Genomic DNA, 16,172 nt, shown 5'->3' on the forward strand with positions numbered 1-16,172 from the left:
AGTGAGCCCAGTGACAAGAGAACCTAACTTCTTGGGTCAGAGTATCAGGGTTCTTTGGAAGAAGAACAGTAAGCCAGAGCCTGAAAGATGAGAAGGTGGCCAGACCAAGTACATACCTGAGGAGATGTTCTGGGCATAGGGACTAGCATGTGAAACATCACTGGGCAGGGAGGAGCCAGAGACAGAGATTGGAGAGCTGCAGCATATGGGAGCCATTTCCCACCAAGTCTCACATTTTATGTTAAAGATCTAGGCTATATCTTAGGGAGAATTGAAAGCCATTCGTAGGGTTTTAGGCAACAAGTCAGATGATCAGATTTTTCTTTTCAGGATATTGAGTGCTTTATGATAGGGAATGAATTGTAGGAGCAAAAAGATATAAAAGGATCAATGTTTAGAAGTTGCATAGTCTTACTGGAGGCTGCTGTGGTTTGAGGTACTATAGTGGCAGTAGAGATGGGGATAAGTAGACTAATTTGAAAAATAGGATAAAGGGGACTTGATACAAATTATCAATCACAATTAGACTAGCATTCTTTTAGCCTTTCCTATTTGCCAGTTACTATCTTACCATATTATATTGTCTTATTTAAACTTCACTTTGGTCCTATGAGAATAAATGTTGTTGTTATCCCTATCGTGTAGATAGAGAAGCTAAAGCTTAGAAATATTGGTTAGATTGAATATGAGCAAAATATCAAATATGGCCTCCAGGTTTGGGGCTTTACAAACTGGACACATGTTGCTGTTCACTAAGATTAAAAATACTTGGGAAACACATTTCAAGAAGAAAGATCATGAGCTTAATTTTTAATAAATTTTAGGTTTTTAGAGGATAATTAAATTTAAGAAATATTACATATCCTGTTGGATATGTAGATCTGGCACTCAGAAGAGTGGTCTGGATGATAATAGATAATGTGAGGGCATTGTATACAATACCCTTGAAGCCATAGGTGTGAATGGACTCATCTACAGAATGGACTCATTCACAGTGGCACACACCTGTAATCCCAGCATTGAGGGAGGCTGAGGCAGGAAGATTGAAAGTCCCAGCCTACCCTGCGCAACCTAACAAATTTCCATCTCTAAAAAAAGGGCTGAGGATATAGCTCAGTGGTAGAGCATCTGTGGGTTCAATCCTCCTATACCACCAAAAAAGAAAAAAAGAGAGGGAGGATAAAAGGATGTGAGTTGAGATGGAGGAAGGCAGTCTTAGAGGTGAGGTAACAATTTAGGTCTGAATTGAGCAGGAAGAGTTGACAAAGGAGACTGAACGAGAGCAAGCAGAGGTGGGGGAAGAGGGAAGATATACTGTCATGAAAAGAAAGGTACAGTATTTTTAAAAAGAGTAGCATTAGGGGCTGGGGATTTAGCTCAGCGGCAAAAAACGCCTGCCTCGCAAGCAGGCAGTCGTGAGTTCGATCCCCGGTACCAATAAAAAAGAAAAAAAGACAAAAAAAAAAAAAAAGTAGCATTATCACTTAGCAAATGCTCCTAAGAGGCCAACAAAGACAAAGTATGTATTGGGGTTAGTGATATGAAGGTCCTTGGTGACCTTGATGGGAGCCTGTCATGTAATGAGCTTGGGAGCAACAGTTTGGTAAGGATGCATGAAGAATGAAGCCATCAGGGGAGACTATTAGTATAGTTCCATTTTGAAGGGACAAGAAAGGACAGTGTTGTGTGATATGAAGTCCAGAAAGACTGTTTTTGTTTTGTTTATTGAACTATTAGACCAGAGCATGTTTAAATGTTGTTGAAAAAGCTTCAGAACAGCTTTCAGGAAGAGGCTGAGCATTTGGAAGAGAGGAACAGTCACTAATATCAGATTCCCAAGAAGATAGTAAAGAAGGATTGACTGGTTTGTTTGGAAGAAGGGGTACATTTTCTAATACACAAGAGGGAAAGGTGGGGTTGTCGAAATGCAAGAGAGTTTTATAGATTTGGTTACCTTTGTGAGAAGGCCCACATCTTTAGAATTCTACCTTTTTATGACACATTTGCTTCTCATAAGACAATTTTTCTCTGCCCCCAGTATCTTCTCTTAAGATTTTTTGTGTTGTTAAACAATTTGATAAAATAATACAACCACGGATGCATTTTATTTTTTTATATTCTCTCTGCTTTTAAGAAGTAAAACCCTTACACTATATATTTAGCCAGAAGTTTGAAAGATTAAGTCTGTGTGAGAAAGCAAAAAGGCATGTATGTATTTCACCATATTTTTGAGAAATGCTAATCAGTTCATTAAGTTTAGTTGCTAATAAATAAAAGGAAACATGTCTCCCATGAAACTGTCAGATGTTAATGAGCAGCCAGTTGAGACCTCAGTTATGTCATGGATAAACGTTTAAACTTGTTTGACTCCTCTTTGCTTAGGTTGGCTTTTTTCCCTACCTTGCTCATATCTTCATGCAGGCCCTCCTCACAGCGGGAAGACTGCTTTAGCTGCAAAGATTGCAGAGGAATCCAACTTCCCCTTCATCAAGATCTGTTCTCCTGATAAGATGATTGGCTTTTCTGAGACTGCTAAGTGTCAGGCCATGAAAAAGGTATCAAGATTTTCAGGTTTTATTCCAATTTCCTGTATGTTAGATGTCTGTGTGTGCATAGCATATGCACATGAATAGATATACACATATGTATACTTTTGTACATGCCCGCAGAAGTTAGGAGAAAATACTGGCCTGTTTTTAAATTTTAACTGTGCCTGCCTTCCTTTCTACTGTCCCTCCTCATTCTCTCCTTCCCCACCCCCTTCTCTCTGTGCATGTGTGCATGCGTGCAGATGTGTGTGTGTGTGCGCGTCTGTGTGTCTATGTGTCTGTGTGTTGAACCAGGGGCCTTGTATGTAGTAGGCAGGCACTCACTACTGAGCTGTATCCCAGCAGATTCTTTTAAACTTTCTAATGTACTTCTATGTACTTTTTTAAAGAATATCTTGACTTCCAAGTCACTGTTCAGTACATAGTAAGAATTTCTTTTGTTTTTAACTTGCTGATATTTTTTACTAGGATTTAAATTTTTTCTTTTGATTTATTGGGGTACATTTTAGATGTACATATTGACAACATTCATCTAGGGAGTTTGTACCTGTACATGATATACCTTGCTTCTTTTTTTTCCTATTCCCCTCCACACCAACCTCTCGACTCTTCATTTACAAAAGTTTTATTTCTACTTTTTCCTTCTATTCTTTTTCTTCCTTGTTTTTTCTTTCCTTTTTTCCTCCTCTCCTCCTCCCCTCCTGTGTTCCCTTTCTCATTTGAACATTTTCTTCCCATTTCCCAGTTCCATTATTCTCTGAGTCCTTGTTTACACTTTCAGTTTCTAACATCAGAGAAACCATGCAATATTTGAACTTGTGTGTTCAGGTATTTCACTTAAGAGTGTGTTCTCAGGCTGCATCCATTTAATTAGAAATATCTCAAAGTTTATCTTCTTTATGGCAGAAAAACCACATCTCCTCTACCCATTCATCAGTTGATGGGTATTTGGGCTATTTCTAATATTTGGCTGTTACAAATTGCGTCACTATAAATGTGGGTGTGCATGTATCACTGTGGTATGATGCTGTTAATTCTTTCAGGAAGATACCAGAAAAAAAAAAATAGCTGGGTCAAACAAAACCTCTATTTTTAGTTTTGTGAGTAGCCTTACACTGATTTCCACAGTGGTTGCACTAGTCTGCACTCCCACCGACAGTGGAGAGGATTCCATTTTCCCATACTCCATCAGCATTTGTTATTGTTTGGTTTCTTGATAATAGCCTTTCTTTCTGGAGGAGATGGAATCTCAGCATTGACAAACAACATCAAATGACAATGATGTTGATCATTTTTCATGTATTTATTTGCCATTTCTATTTCTTTATCTGAGAAGTGTCTATTCATTTCAGATGCTCATTTTGGATTGGATCTTTAAATTTGGGAGGGGGATCTGATTTTTTTGAGTTCTTTGTATACTGTAGATAATTAGTTCTTTGTCTGAGGTATAGCAGGCGAAAACTTTTTGCCACACTGTGGGTTGTCTCTTCACTATGTTGGTGGTTTCTTTTGCTGTGCAAAAGCTTTTTAGTAAAATGAGATCCCCGTTGTTGATTCTTTGTGATAGCTCCTGCGCATTCAGAGTTTTGTTTGTAAAGTATTTGCCTACACCAATGTTAAGATTTTCATCTCTTAATTTTGAGTAATTTGCTTAAAAGGAGAAGCATAGGTAGGATTTTGTTTAAAAAATTTGTTCATGGGGCTGGGGATTTAGCTCAGCGGCATAAGTGCCTGCCTTGCAAGCAGGCAGTCGTGAGTTCGATGCCCGGTACCGATAAAAAGGGGAAAAGACCACAAAACAAAAAAAAAAAAAAAAAAAATTTGTTCATTAATGTACAAAGTCAAACTGTTGAGGATTAAGTTTGGAAAAGAGCATAGTTATATCACTAGTGAGATACTCTCAAAACTTCTTACAAAAAGATTATAGATAACAATCAGAGTCTTCTTGGCTGCTTAATAATACAGCCCTCATTCTTCCTTTTTCTGGGTTCTATTTTTCACCTTCACGATATGGTCACTTTGAAGCATCAAAATAGAATTATAGAGTTATAACAACAAAATAAACTAAACAGACTGTAAGATCATCTGGCCTTTCTCTCTTACATTCAAGCAAGAGCCAAGGGAGGCATCTAGAATAATAAATTTTATTAAATAGATTGCTTTTTAAAACAAGATCAGTGATTAAGATGTAATGGCTGTTGATCTCACTTGGTAGCTAGTTGTTCCCTTTAATATATCCACTTTGCATACTCCCAGATAGTGCAGAAGTTATTTTTTATATCCAACTGAAGGATTTAACTTGAATTTTGGGGGGATGCTTGATCTTTTACACATATGAACTATAATTCAAAGAGATATGGAAAAATCAGAGCTAGAGAAGAGAACCTTAAGAACTGAAATGTTGCCCACTAAAAACAGCTCAGTATTCTTCAGCCTTGCTCCTGGTCCTCACTGGGTAGTGATGTAGGTAGAAACACTTGTTTTTATTTAAGAAAAAGACTGAAAGGAAAAATACATTTAAAAAGAAGCAGACTTTCAAAGACACAGGTTTGAAAAGTTCATCTTTTGTTTTTGCAGGTGACAGAAAATTGTTTGTGATAAATGTTTACAGTAGATGCAGGAAACAGGATTTCAGCCAGAAGCACTGAAACATCAGAATTTATAATGCTTGAAATATTTAAGACCTTTGAAACTGAGTATAAACAAGAGGAAAATGTTGTCAGTGACAGCAAGAACTTGGGATATTATATTGTATTTGTGATTCTATTTGTAATAGTACCAAACTTTCTGAGGAATACCTGGATAAAATAAGCAGGATTAGTAATTTCTTAGGTTAAGCAGAATTGTTTTTATGTGTTCTTTTATTGTTTATTTGTTTTCAGTTTTAGAGCTTAAACACAGAGACTTATGCATAAAAGGCAAGTATTATAAATTGAGCTACAACCTTGCACGCACCCCCCCCATTTATTTTCCCTCTAAAAGGAAATCTTAAACCACTTCTGGTGCACATTTGCATAATAGCCCTTGGAGCTGGGTGTGGTGGTGCATGCCTGTAATTCTAACACTCACTGGAAAGGCCGATACGGGAGATGGCCACCAGTTCAAGACCTCCCTGCACTGCACATGAAGACCCTATTACAAAACAGATAATAGCCCTTGAAATCGATGGCTGGTAAACTTCCCATTTGTTTAAAAAACTAATGCTGTTTACAGTTCCCTAAATCATCTATTCCTATACTTGTTCAAAAGTAGTAGTCTTCTGTGCAGATGGTAAATTGCTCCATTGCTTTTCACCAGCTGCCAGCTTCTACCTCAGATGCACTCGGATATGTGGGTGGATGGTCCTAGTTATTTTATAAAGTTTTTAAAAAGTACTTTATGTTTCTACAGATCAAAGCTGCTTTGTGAGTGTGAGATATTATCATTTTTATTATTTTAATCTCTTGCAAATTGACTTGAGGGAGGAAGGTAATATGCACTGACTTTAGAGGCTTAAATGGTTAAATTAATGGCTTAATAACTTATGATTTAATCTTTAAATTGTTGAAGCCTTTCAAGGTAGTTTTAGATGAGTAGAAGGCTAAAGGATATAAAAATAAGTGTCTATACAAGCTTAATCAAAATCATTTCAATTCATGATTCACTGTCTGGTTCATCCATGCACTTTACAAAAATTATTTCTTTTTCAGCAGTACAATAAATTTACATTAGACGTTTTGGTTTTTCTTTAGGGGAGGAAATATTCTTTGTAACTAAAGTTTAGAACAGAGAAAAGAATGAAGTGTAAGTGTCTTAGAAATATATTAGAAGTATTACAAATCTTTTCCTGCAAATACTTTTCACATTGTTACTTAATGATAGGTTGACAGCAGCCTGAGGACTCTTCCAGATTGTTTTTGAAAGATGCTAAGTCTTCCAGGTTGTTTTTGAAAATGAAATATAAATGCCAGTCTCTTTAGTTTTTCTATCTACGTCCTACCTCAGTTATCCATGCATTTTTCAGTGTGAGGATGGAAAAATGCTTTAACTTTTTTTTTCAAAATACAAATAATGTATAATGGCTTATAATTCTGGAGAAAATTTTTCTTTCTTTCTAAGTTTTACAGCTTTTCTGATTACAAAAATAATTTTAAAAACATAAAGCCAGGCATAGTGGTGCACACCTGTAATCCCAGTACTCAGGAGGCTGAGGCAGGAAGATCATTGCAAGTTCAAGGCCAGCTTGAACTGCATAGCAGCAAGGCCCTGTCTCAAAAAAAAAAAAAAAAAAAAAAAAAAATAAGCCTATATTTGTATTTGTCTTCATTTCTCTTTTCTACACACACACTGTATTAGAAATCATATTGACATTATTTTAAACCTGTTTCTTTCACTTAACATATTATGAGCTTTTTCAAATGTCACTAGAATTTATTTCCATATTATGTTCAATTAAAACTGTATAATATCCATTTAACTAATCTCTTTTTATTGGATACTTGGGCTATTCCAGGTTGTTTTTCTCAGTTACAAGTACTTCATCGAATTACCAAAGAAGGGAAGTTATTACTCCTCATTTTCTTCTCTTTTCTTTTCTTTTTTTCTTTCTTTCTTTCTTTTTCTTTTTTTAGGTTTTCTTGAGGTGGGGTCCTACTGAGCGTTTGGGTTGGAATTCAAGTAGAACTAAATTTTAGTTCCAGCTCTACCATACTTACTGGCTTTATGACCTTGAATAAGTCACTTTATAAGCCTCTATTTCTTTCATCTGTAAAACGAAAGTGTATTCATAGCTGCCTCAGAGGTTCATTACAGAAATCAAATGAAATTATAACTAATGTAAAATAATGGAGTGCCTGGGACATAATAACTACTCAGTAAAGCATAGCAGTTGTTTTTACTTTCTATTTTTGCATGTCCATTTCTGGTTACTTCCTTGGGATAGAGTATCAGAATTAGGATTGCTTAGGTAAAGATAATATTTGAAAGATTTTTGCATGTGTTGCTATCAAAAATGTTACATAAAGATATTAATGATTAAGTTTCGGTGCACACTGGTTGTCCCATCACTTGGAAGCTGAGGCACAAGGGTCACAAGTTCATGACCAGTCTGGGCTACATAGTGAATTGCAGGCCAACCTGGATTATATCCCAAGTCCTTATCTTAAAAAAAAAAAAAAAAAGATACTAATGATTTACAAAGCCCACTCCTTCAGAAACTTGTATTAATTTATACTTGCAACTCCATCATTTGACAGTACAAGTTGCATGGGATTTTATCCTCACTTGAGGTTTATTAAAGTATTTTTGCCAAATTGATACGCAAAATAAGTTTGATTATTTAACTATATCTTAATGACTAAATGTTAAAAAACATTTCAAAATATTTTACAAAGACAGTTTGTGAAGCTCAGAAATAATGTAATACATCTATTTTTGTTATAGAGGGGTAGTCTGAATTCACAGAGGGTCTTTATATACAGTACTGTTTCATTATTTAAACCAAGGAATAAGAGTTTTTATCAGTAGAGAGGGTTATCACGATTACTTAAATAAGTACATGAGATTTCATTATAATTATAATGTTGCTTTTTCACAAAAGGATGGTGCTAAAATACATGAAAGTTGTTTATTCTCAATTTAAAACTTAGCCTGTACTTCTCTTAATTTACTTAATGAATCCTTTCTCAATGTATAAACTCCTTAACAGTGCTAAAGTTATGTATGAAGTTCTAGCCTCACATTGGGCAGGATGTGGTGGCGGGAGTATGCCATACGTTCCATTAAGAGGTTTGAGGTATTTACAGACTCATTTCTCTTCTCTCCCATTTTTAGATTGCTCCCAAGCTGGATTCTGTTTAAATTTTAGTTCATCTATTGGTTTTTACATGTATGCTTTTTAAAAAAATCTATGTTGATAGTTCTTAGTGACATTAAGTAAACAAAGCAATAGAGTTTAATCTTAACTCATTACATAATCTTTATACTTTGCAACTATACAATCAGTATAGAGATGAAATGGAAAAATGGGATACAGGTAAATTGCTTGAACAAAATTAAGTGAAACTATCAATGATTTATAAGACTATATTCATTAATAATATGATATAGCCTTATTTTCAAAGGATTGAAAATTAATGGAAGAAATTTTCTTTTCCACTAGCTTTGCAAGAAAGAAATAATCTTCTTTGACTTTCCTCCTGTAAATCCCACTGCAAATTGTAGTCTGAACAGAACAGAATCATGGTGCCTAATCCTCCTCTTTTCATGGTTTAGTCTATACAAAGAAGAGAGCTGGAAATTGGCTCTTTTGACAGCAGTTACTAAGCAACAGAATTTGGATGCTTTTGGTTAACATCCTAATATATCATGTAGTTGATTTGTTGAAGTTTGTGCACATATTAGCTAAGAAAGTGGATACTCCAGAAGTGACTACAGGTTCCTGTGTGGCTGGGAGGTGGCTGTTTGTTATCATTTTGTTTAATACACTGCCTTTTTATAATTCTATCTGTTTGACACATGAAGGAAGATAGTACAGAGCCTTCAGACCTCGCAACTTTTTATATTATTAATCATCTTTATTCAGTGGCTCATGTTATGTGAAAATGTAATTTTTTCCTGAAAAGTAGAGAGAACAAGTAAGAGATTTTAAGGTCAATCCAGCAAAGTGTGAGTGCTTTGCCAAAAGTTTAGGTCCACTTCCTGAGGCAGTTTCATTAGAAGACAGCTAATGTTTACTTGGTCTGCACCCAAATTATTTTTAGAAACTAGAGATTATTACTGATAACACCAATTTAAATTTGCTCATTTATGTTTTTATATGCTACTGAATTTGATTTGAGTATGCTTTCAACTAATTGCTGACGGATTTATGTTAAGGATTTTCTAAGCCATTAGATTCCTACTGTCATCAGATTTCTACTAACTGGATTTATGTACTTCGTGCCAACTACTTCAAAATTGAGGTGAATTCTTCAGCTCCTGAAAGAATCAGAGAACTTGGCTTTGCTTACCTAAGAGTACTAAAGAGGTTGTAGAAAGTGGAGGACAAAATCTACTTAGAACACACTGCTTTGGTTTGTGATTCTGAAAGGCTGGGATTAATGTGCAGTTAATGCTGGCATGCTCACATTTGCATTCATGTAACTCCACAGCCTGCAGCTGTCGCCCCACCCCTACTCACAGGTGGATCTGTCTTATCTGAAGATTCCAGGAGTAAGCTGTGTGTTAAGAATTTGCAGTGTTCTGCACCATATACAGACCTGCTCCCAGCTCCTACATGGCAGGAGCCCATTTCTCCTGTTCCTCAGTGCTTTGAATGTGTTCAGTGTACTCCTGCCTTGAGTTCTGGGTTGTCTTTTTTGACACTTAAATCTATGTTATACAGTCTGTCTTTGCAAGCAAAAGAGGTAGTACCCTAGCATTTAATGCTGACAGCCTTACTATGAGCACAGTTAGATTGTAGGATTCTGTGTTTTCTAGAGGTGATTTTCATCCTTTGCAGTAGACCTCAACATTTCCATGCTGCCCTCTATGCCAATATTTTTTGTTGCTTTGCATTATTTTCTTTCTGACTTCTCATTGACTCTTAAGATGTTTTATATATGCCAGACTTCACCTGCTCTTGAGGAAATTCTCAAAACTAAAACAACCACATAGTCTTCAGATTGATTTTTTTTTTTTTAAGACTGAGATAGAGCACCTATCTCCAGCCCACCTAGCTGCCTGTGTGTTATGGCATCATATTTCTGGAGCAGGCATTGCATGTCTGGTCTGTGCTTCAGTAACAGCAGGTTATACTCTAATTAGAGTAGCTTGTAGATTTTACTTTTTCTACATCATTTCTTCTAGTACCTCCTGCTTTTGGGGTTTACCTACCTAAAGTGGCAGAACTTCTCAGCTCTGTATGTAAATGTCTCACTAGACTTTAGTATGGCAGTTTATCTCATGTGCTTGCCACTCAAATCTGAGTCTCTTCATAGTGAGCATTCTGCTGCAGACTATGGCCAGGAAATAAGGTGTTTTTGAGAAGACTAAACAGAAATTATGGACCTTGGGGAAGAAGGATGACCTCACAGTACACGAGTAAGCAGATAAAGAAGAGACCATATTATGTAACAAGTGAAAGAAATGTGTGTATACATTTAAATTAGAGTACCTACCCAAAGAGTTTCAGTTGACTAGTCAATTGAAACTAGTCAAGTTACAACTGGCATCACGCAGGCCTTGTCATTGTTAGTACATCGTTAAGAGAGTTAGCTATGAGTGTCTCTGTGATAGTAATTAGTACACTGAGAGCTGCCTATAAAAACCAAGAACAACAAAAAGCAGCAGCAAAACACCACTACATTAAATCACTGGTATAGGTATTTCTCTTCTAAATTTTGTAAGTAGCTGTGCAATCAGCTGGGAAGTGATTTGCATACGTGCTGCTGAAGCAAGCACACGGAAGTGATTTGTAATGCTTTGTGGATTACAGTATCTGAGAAGTTGGTGAGACTACTTATCATGCAGCAATTTATCATCATCCTAGACCCCAACAATATCCTGAGTGAGGTCTCTCTAGCTTTGTAAACTGTATATTGTTTTGAGAAAGAAAAAGGGCTAATTCAGGGAAAATGTAGAGCTGCTGTGGACCAGCCGGGCCCTGATATCTCAGGCCTCTGTAGCTCTCACTCATCATCTCACAGCCTGACAAACAGAAGCATATCGTTGTCTCAGAGATTTTAGTAGAATTCTGATAAATATTTTGAAAAGCAAAGCATTATTTTCAATGATTCCCTTAACTCAGTGAGTTCATTAGAAATCACATTGGCTTCTGTATTGGGCTGGTTTCAGAAATAGTAAAGAATCTGTACAGAGCTGCTTCTAGATTTTTCCAGTGTTTTGACTGTACCAACTCAAAGCCAAAAGGAGCCAGCAGTATGTATGAGGAGATGAAAATATCCTATTCTTATTTTCTCTTTCTTGGATTTGGGCTCTTAAGGGCTCTTATCTTCCTGTTCTTCAAATGTACTCATGATTTATTCTCCATTCAGCTTTTCCACTGTTCTTTGTTTTCATTTCACTTGCCAAATGAGAAAATATCTCTGACATCTATTTCTCTCATCACTGCATTCATTCATTTGCCAAATCCCTTCAATTCTGCCTCCTAAAATACTTTGGAACCTGTCTACTTCTCAGCACACCCTCTTCTAGGCTGCCATCATTTCTCACCTAGAATTCCATAATCTCCAACTATTACTCCCCTCTAATACTTTTCTGTACATTAGCCAACATAATATTTCTAAAACAGTCATAAACGTGACATCTCAGTCCATGCTTAAAACACTGCCTTAAAAAAATTACAACATATAGGAAATCTGTAAGCTCCTCTATGTCCAGGCTCATTCATCACCTCTTCTGTGTCATCTTTCACCCACCACTCCCTGTACACTGCATCAACATCACTGCCTCTTCCTTTCAATGCTTATTGACCAAGTATCATTCCTGCAGCATTTCTGAATTTCCTTATCTCTGTGCCTCCTAGTGTTAAGCACACTCTGCCTAGAATACTTTCTTCCTTCACTTTCCACTGGTCGGTTCCTGTTCATTTTGCAGGTATCAGTGCAGATGTTACTTCCTAAGTTTGGGAGACCTTGCTTGACTCCCTAAGTTCCTTTATTGAGTCTGGGATAGGCTAAATTATACTGCAGTAATCAACAACCTGAAAGTCTCAGTGGTTTAACATGATTAAGTTTATTTCTTTCTCACACTGTATGTCCATCACAGCTCAGAAGGTAATCTCTACTCATGGTAGTTTCTCAGAGAAGATAATAGAGGCTCTATTTCAAATGTGATTCCATGAGATAAGACAGGAGAGGGAATGTGGCAGATCATGCTGTGACTCTTAAATCTTCTTTCAGAAAGTGATATATATTTCTATTCATATCATTAACTTTTTTAAAGGTCAGATATTTGTATTATTTTATGTATTGCCTTCATTAATACTTGACACATAGTAGTAATTCACATATACGTGAATGAATGAATATATTGATCCTTAGTGTGTGAGTCCTTAATCCTGTGTTCTTATCCTTTACCATTTGTCCTTGAATATCTCATCCTGTTAGGATTTCAGAAGTCACTGTCCTGTGAATGATTTTGATACTCTAGATTCAATCAGACATATCAGCTACTACTCAGTACTTCTTTTTTAATTTAAAGTGCATAAATTTAAATTTATTCTTTTAGTAAATAGTTGTTATTTTGAGTGAATAAATTATATTAAATGACATGAGGACACAGAGATAATTAAGACACTACTTATTTTCTGAGTGCTTGCAATACAGGATAATACAGGGGGAAATACTATGAAATCTACCATATATGCACAGTGTACAAGAAAGAAGGGGGACAAGTGACTTAGGGCAAGATGGAATTAGAATTTTGATTGTTTCAGCTATTGAATCTATTAAGCAAGCATCATTACTGAATACTGTTCTATGCAGAGTACCACAGATAAACAGTGAAGTTTTTATGCAGCTCACAATCCAGTGTGGATATAGATAGCTAAGGAGAAAAGGTTAGATGAAATTTTGATGAAGTATAGGATGGTGGGGGGGGGGAGTAAAGGAAAGTATTTCCTCTAGAAAAGTTTGATCTGATTAAATATCTGGAGGCAGAAATTATTGTTATGCCACGCAAGATTTTTGTCTAAGGAACTGAATTAGTACAATGACAATACTTTAAAGACTAAGTACACATAGAATTTTTTTAATATTATGTATTTGATCTACTTTTTTATATGACTAATTCTAAAACTTCTACGGTTAAAATATATTCACTAAAGAGTATTATGCCTCCCCAAGCAAGATGCAGGTGAGAGCCAGGGCAAAAGTCAATGTTTGGGTCATTGCAATTACTTGTCAACCAGAGAGATTATGTGGGCTGCAGAATAAATTTATACTCATGACACCAGTGGGATGTACTGAACTTCACTGATAGCTTTTAGTTTCTGGAATAGAAACTCCCATCATTTACAGAAGAGCTGATCTCAAAGCCATGAGTACTTATATTTACCTTACACATAAATTAATTCTATCTAGTTTGAAATTGGCATCTATGCCAAGATACAACAGCTTCTTTCACTGCTTGTTTTAATTATCATTTCTTTGTCCATCTTATCTTTGAGTTTCATTTTTGGGTCTTGTGTCTGCCTATTTCTTCATTCCTAACTTGGAGTCTCATTAAAATTGCCCGCGCTGGTCTTGAACAAGATCTTGGTTTCAAATGATCCTCCTGTCTCAGCCTCCTGAGCAGCTAGGACTACAGATATATGTCATGTGCCTGGCTGATACCCAGTTTTAATCCCTTTGTAAACTCTTTCCATTATTGTCTTATTTGAGATGATAGGATTCTAGTTTTTTCAATGTTGTTCCTGTATTAAAAGACCATAATTCTTACAGATAATAAATGATAGCCAGTTTATTCTGTATATTCCTTTTGGTTTCATCTAGCACTTGAGTTATAACTCTGAAGTCATGCTCCTGACATAAATATGAGAGACCAAATTAATAAGCATGATGAGGGGGCTGGGGATTTAGCTCAGCGGCATAAGCACCTGCCTTGCAAGCAGGCGGTCCTGAGTTCGATTCCCGGTACCGATAAAAAGGAAAAAGACAAAAAAAAATCCTCTTTCATAATAAGCATGATGAGATTTCTTAGTTGATTTTTTTGCTTCTCAAGATGCCCAAGTATCATATCTGCAATTCTTAGTGCTGCAAAGAGCTTTAAGTTGATCTTTATTCGGCTATAAGCCATTCGTGTTATCTTGGACAAGTCATTCTACTACTTTGGGGCTCAATTTCCTTGTAAGCACTTTCTCGGTTCTAAAACCCTATAATCTATTAAATTTAATTTATCCTAGTCTGAAGCATTACTGTGCTTTGTTTAGATATTACTGAAGAATTAACTAAATTTAATGTGCTTAAAAATTGTAATTATGGAAGGTAGTGGGATAATAAATGATTTTGCTTTCTTTTAGATCTTTGATGATGCATACAAATCTCAGCTCAGCTGTGTGGTTGTGGATGACATTGAGAGATTACTTGGTGAGTCATAACTTTGATCGTTACACTCTGCCGCAATACCACTGCAGTCTCAAATACTCCAAGAGACAAATAATGATTTTTATAAACTGGAGAGCAGTAGAAATCCTTTTGTTTGTCTTATAAGGAAATGTAAATTATCTCATATCTAATGTTAACAGTAGTACTTATGCTAAGATGCTTTATGATCTTAATTGTATTATAAACTGACTTCTTGTGAGGACCCATGTCTTATTCTGGGTTCTACAGTGTATCCTGTCCATAACAAATGATTAGTAATTTTTGTTGATAGGTACATTTGCTTTTCAGTACTTCTTAGTTGCCTCTAGTTCAGAGGTCCACTTATGAACTTTGACAGAATGAAAGAGGGTTTACGATCAGAGTGAAACTCATAGTGTCATCAAAGCTTTTGGATTACAATTTATCTGTATCTCAGTTTGTGCTCTTTTATCGACAATTAGAATACCTTTTTTGCTTATCCACAGAGTAAAATCAAAGACAGAATAGGGTAGTAAGTGTTGAAAATATTCTGAAAGTTAAAAGTACTTTATAGTAACTTTTAAAAAATTTATTAAACAGTTTTTGTATTAAAATATAGTCCAACAGGATACAAAGATGAGTAAGACTTAATCCTTGCGCTCAAATCAGGAATAAACTGGAAGATAATTCTCATTCTCTTACATTTTATTCTCTGTAAAATTAAATCAGTCTGGCATAATCATTGTAATAATGAATCAGGAAGGGATAATAAACTCCACTGAAATAGAAAGTCATCTGGATCTGAGAATACTATTTCATATCTGATTAATTTTTGTTAGGTTGCTTATAGTAATATAGTAATGATTTCAAGTTAATTATTGTCATGTTTTCCCATATTTTCCATAAGTTTTGGGCTTAATTAAGTCCTTTGTTATTTATTTTGGAAATTTTGGCAATATTAGTTATATAGCAAAGTAGGTATATCTGTGAGGTCTCCTTAAATTGATAGTTTTATCTAATGACCTAGGTTTCTGGTGTGCTCTGTTTGATTCATTCTCAGCCCAGTTTATAGGATTATTTCTTTAAAAGCTTTTAGGCACATACTTATAGCTCTGTGTAAATTCCTTTATCTAAACACAATTGAGATGTGTGGTCATAGCAACACTACTATGTCAGGAATGTGTGCCCTCTGAGTATATTTTCACTTGTATGAATAGTTACTTTCTGTACTTGTTTCTTCATTTGTTCAGTTAGCACTTGCTGAGTCTTTTCTACTGTGCTAGAATTATTAGCACAGAAAAGTGAGATGCTGCCTGTCTGTTGTAACATATACAATATTGGAAAAAACTAATGCAAATGTAGAATGTGTACGTATTCTGGAAATTCAGAAATCAGAGAGATTACGTTTGACTTCAGGAGCCTATGCCTGCAGGTAGCTCATAGCACAAGGCTGGGTCCCTATGCAATACATAGAGAAGGCTAAGGGTGGCGTTTATGCTGAATCTTGAAATGTTAGTAGAAATATAACAGAGGAATGTTCCTTTTACCATCTGAGGGCCAATCTTACTGGTTTCAGTTA

The 16,172-nt window shown here is 35.7% G+C and overlaps 1 protein-coding gene across 2 annotated transcripts in view; it reads left to right on the forward strand.

The window, feature by feature from the left end:
• Nsf (N-ethylmaleimide sensitive factor, vesicle fusing ATPase) overlaps positions 1-16,172 on the forward strand; it is a 155,126-nt gene that overhangs the window by 103,201 nt on the left and 35,753 nt on the right. For both annotated transcript variants that reach the window (XM_063242057.1, XM_005001966.4), the window contains exons 15-16: positions 2,422-2,555; positions 14,551-14,617. In XM_063242057.1, the coding sequence (XP_063098127.1) occupies positions 2,422-2,555; positions 14,551-14,617 (201 nt within the window). The remainder of the gene's footprint in view (positions 1-2,421; positions 2,556-14,550; positions 14,618-16,172) is intronic.

Source organism: Cavia porcellus, unplaced genomic scaffold (assembly GCF_034190915.1).
Source record: "Cavia porcellus strain 051 isolate PalLab524CR breed Dunkin Hartley unplaced genomic scaffold, mCavPor4.1 scaffold_32, whole genome shotgun sequence".
In the NCBI taxonomy this organism is placed as follows: Eukaryota; Metazoa; Chordata; class Mammalia; order Rodentia; family Caviidae; genus Cavia; species Cavia porcellus.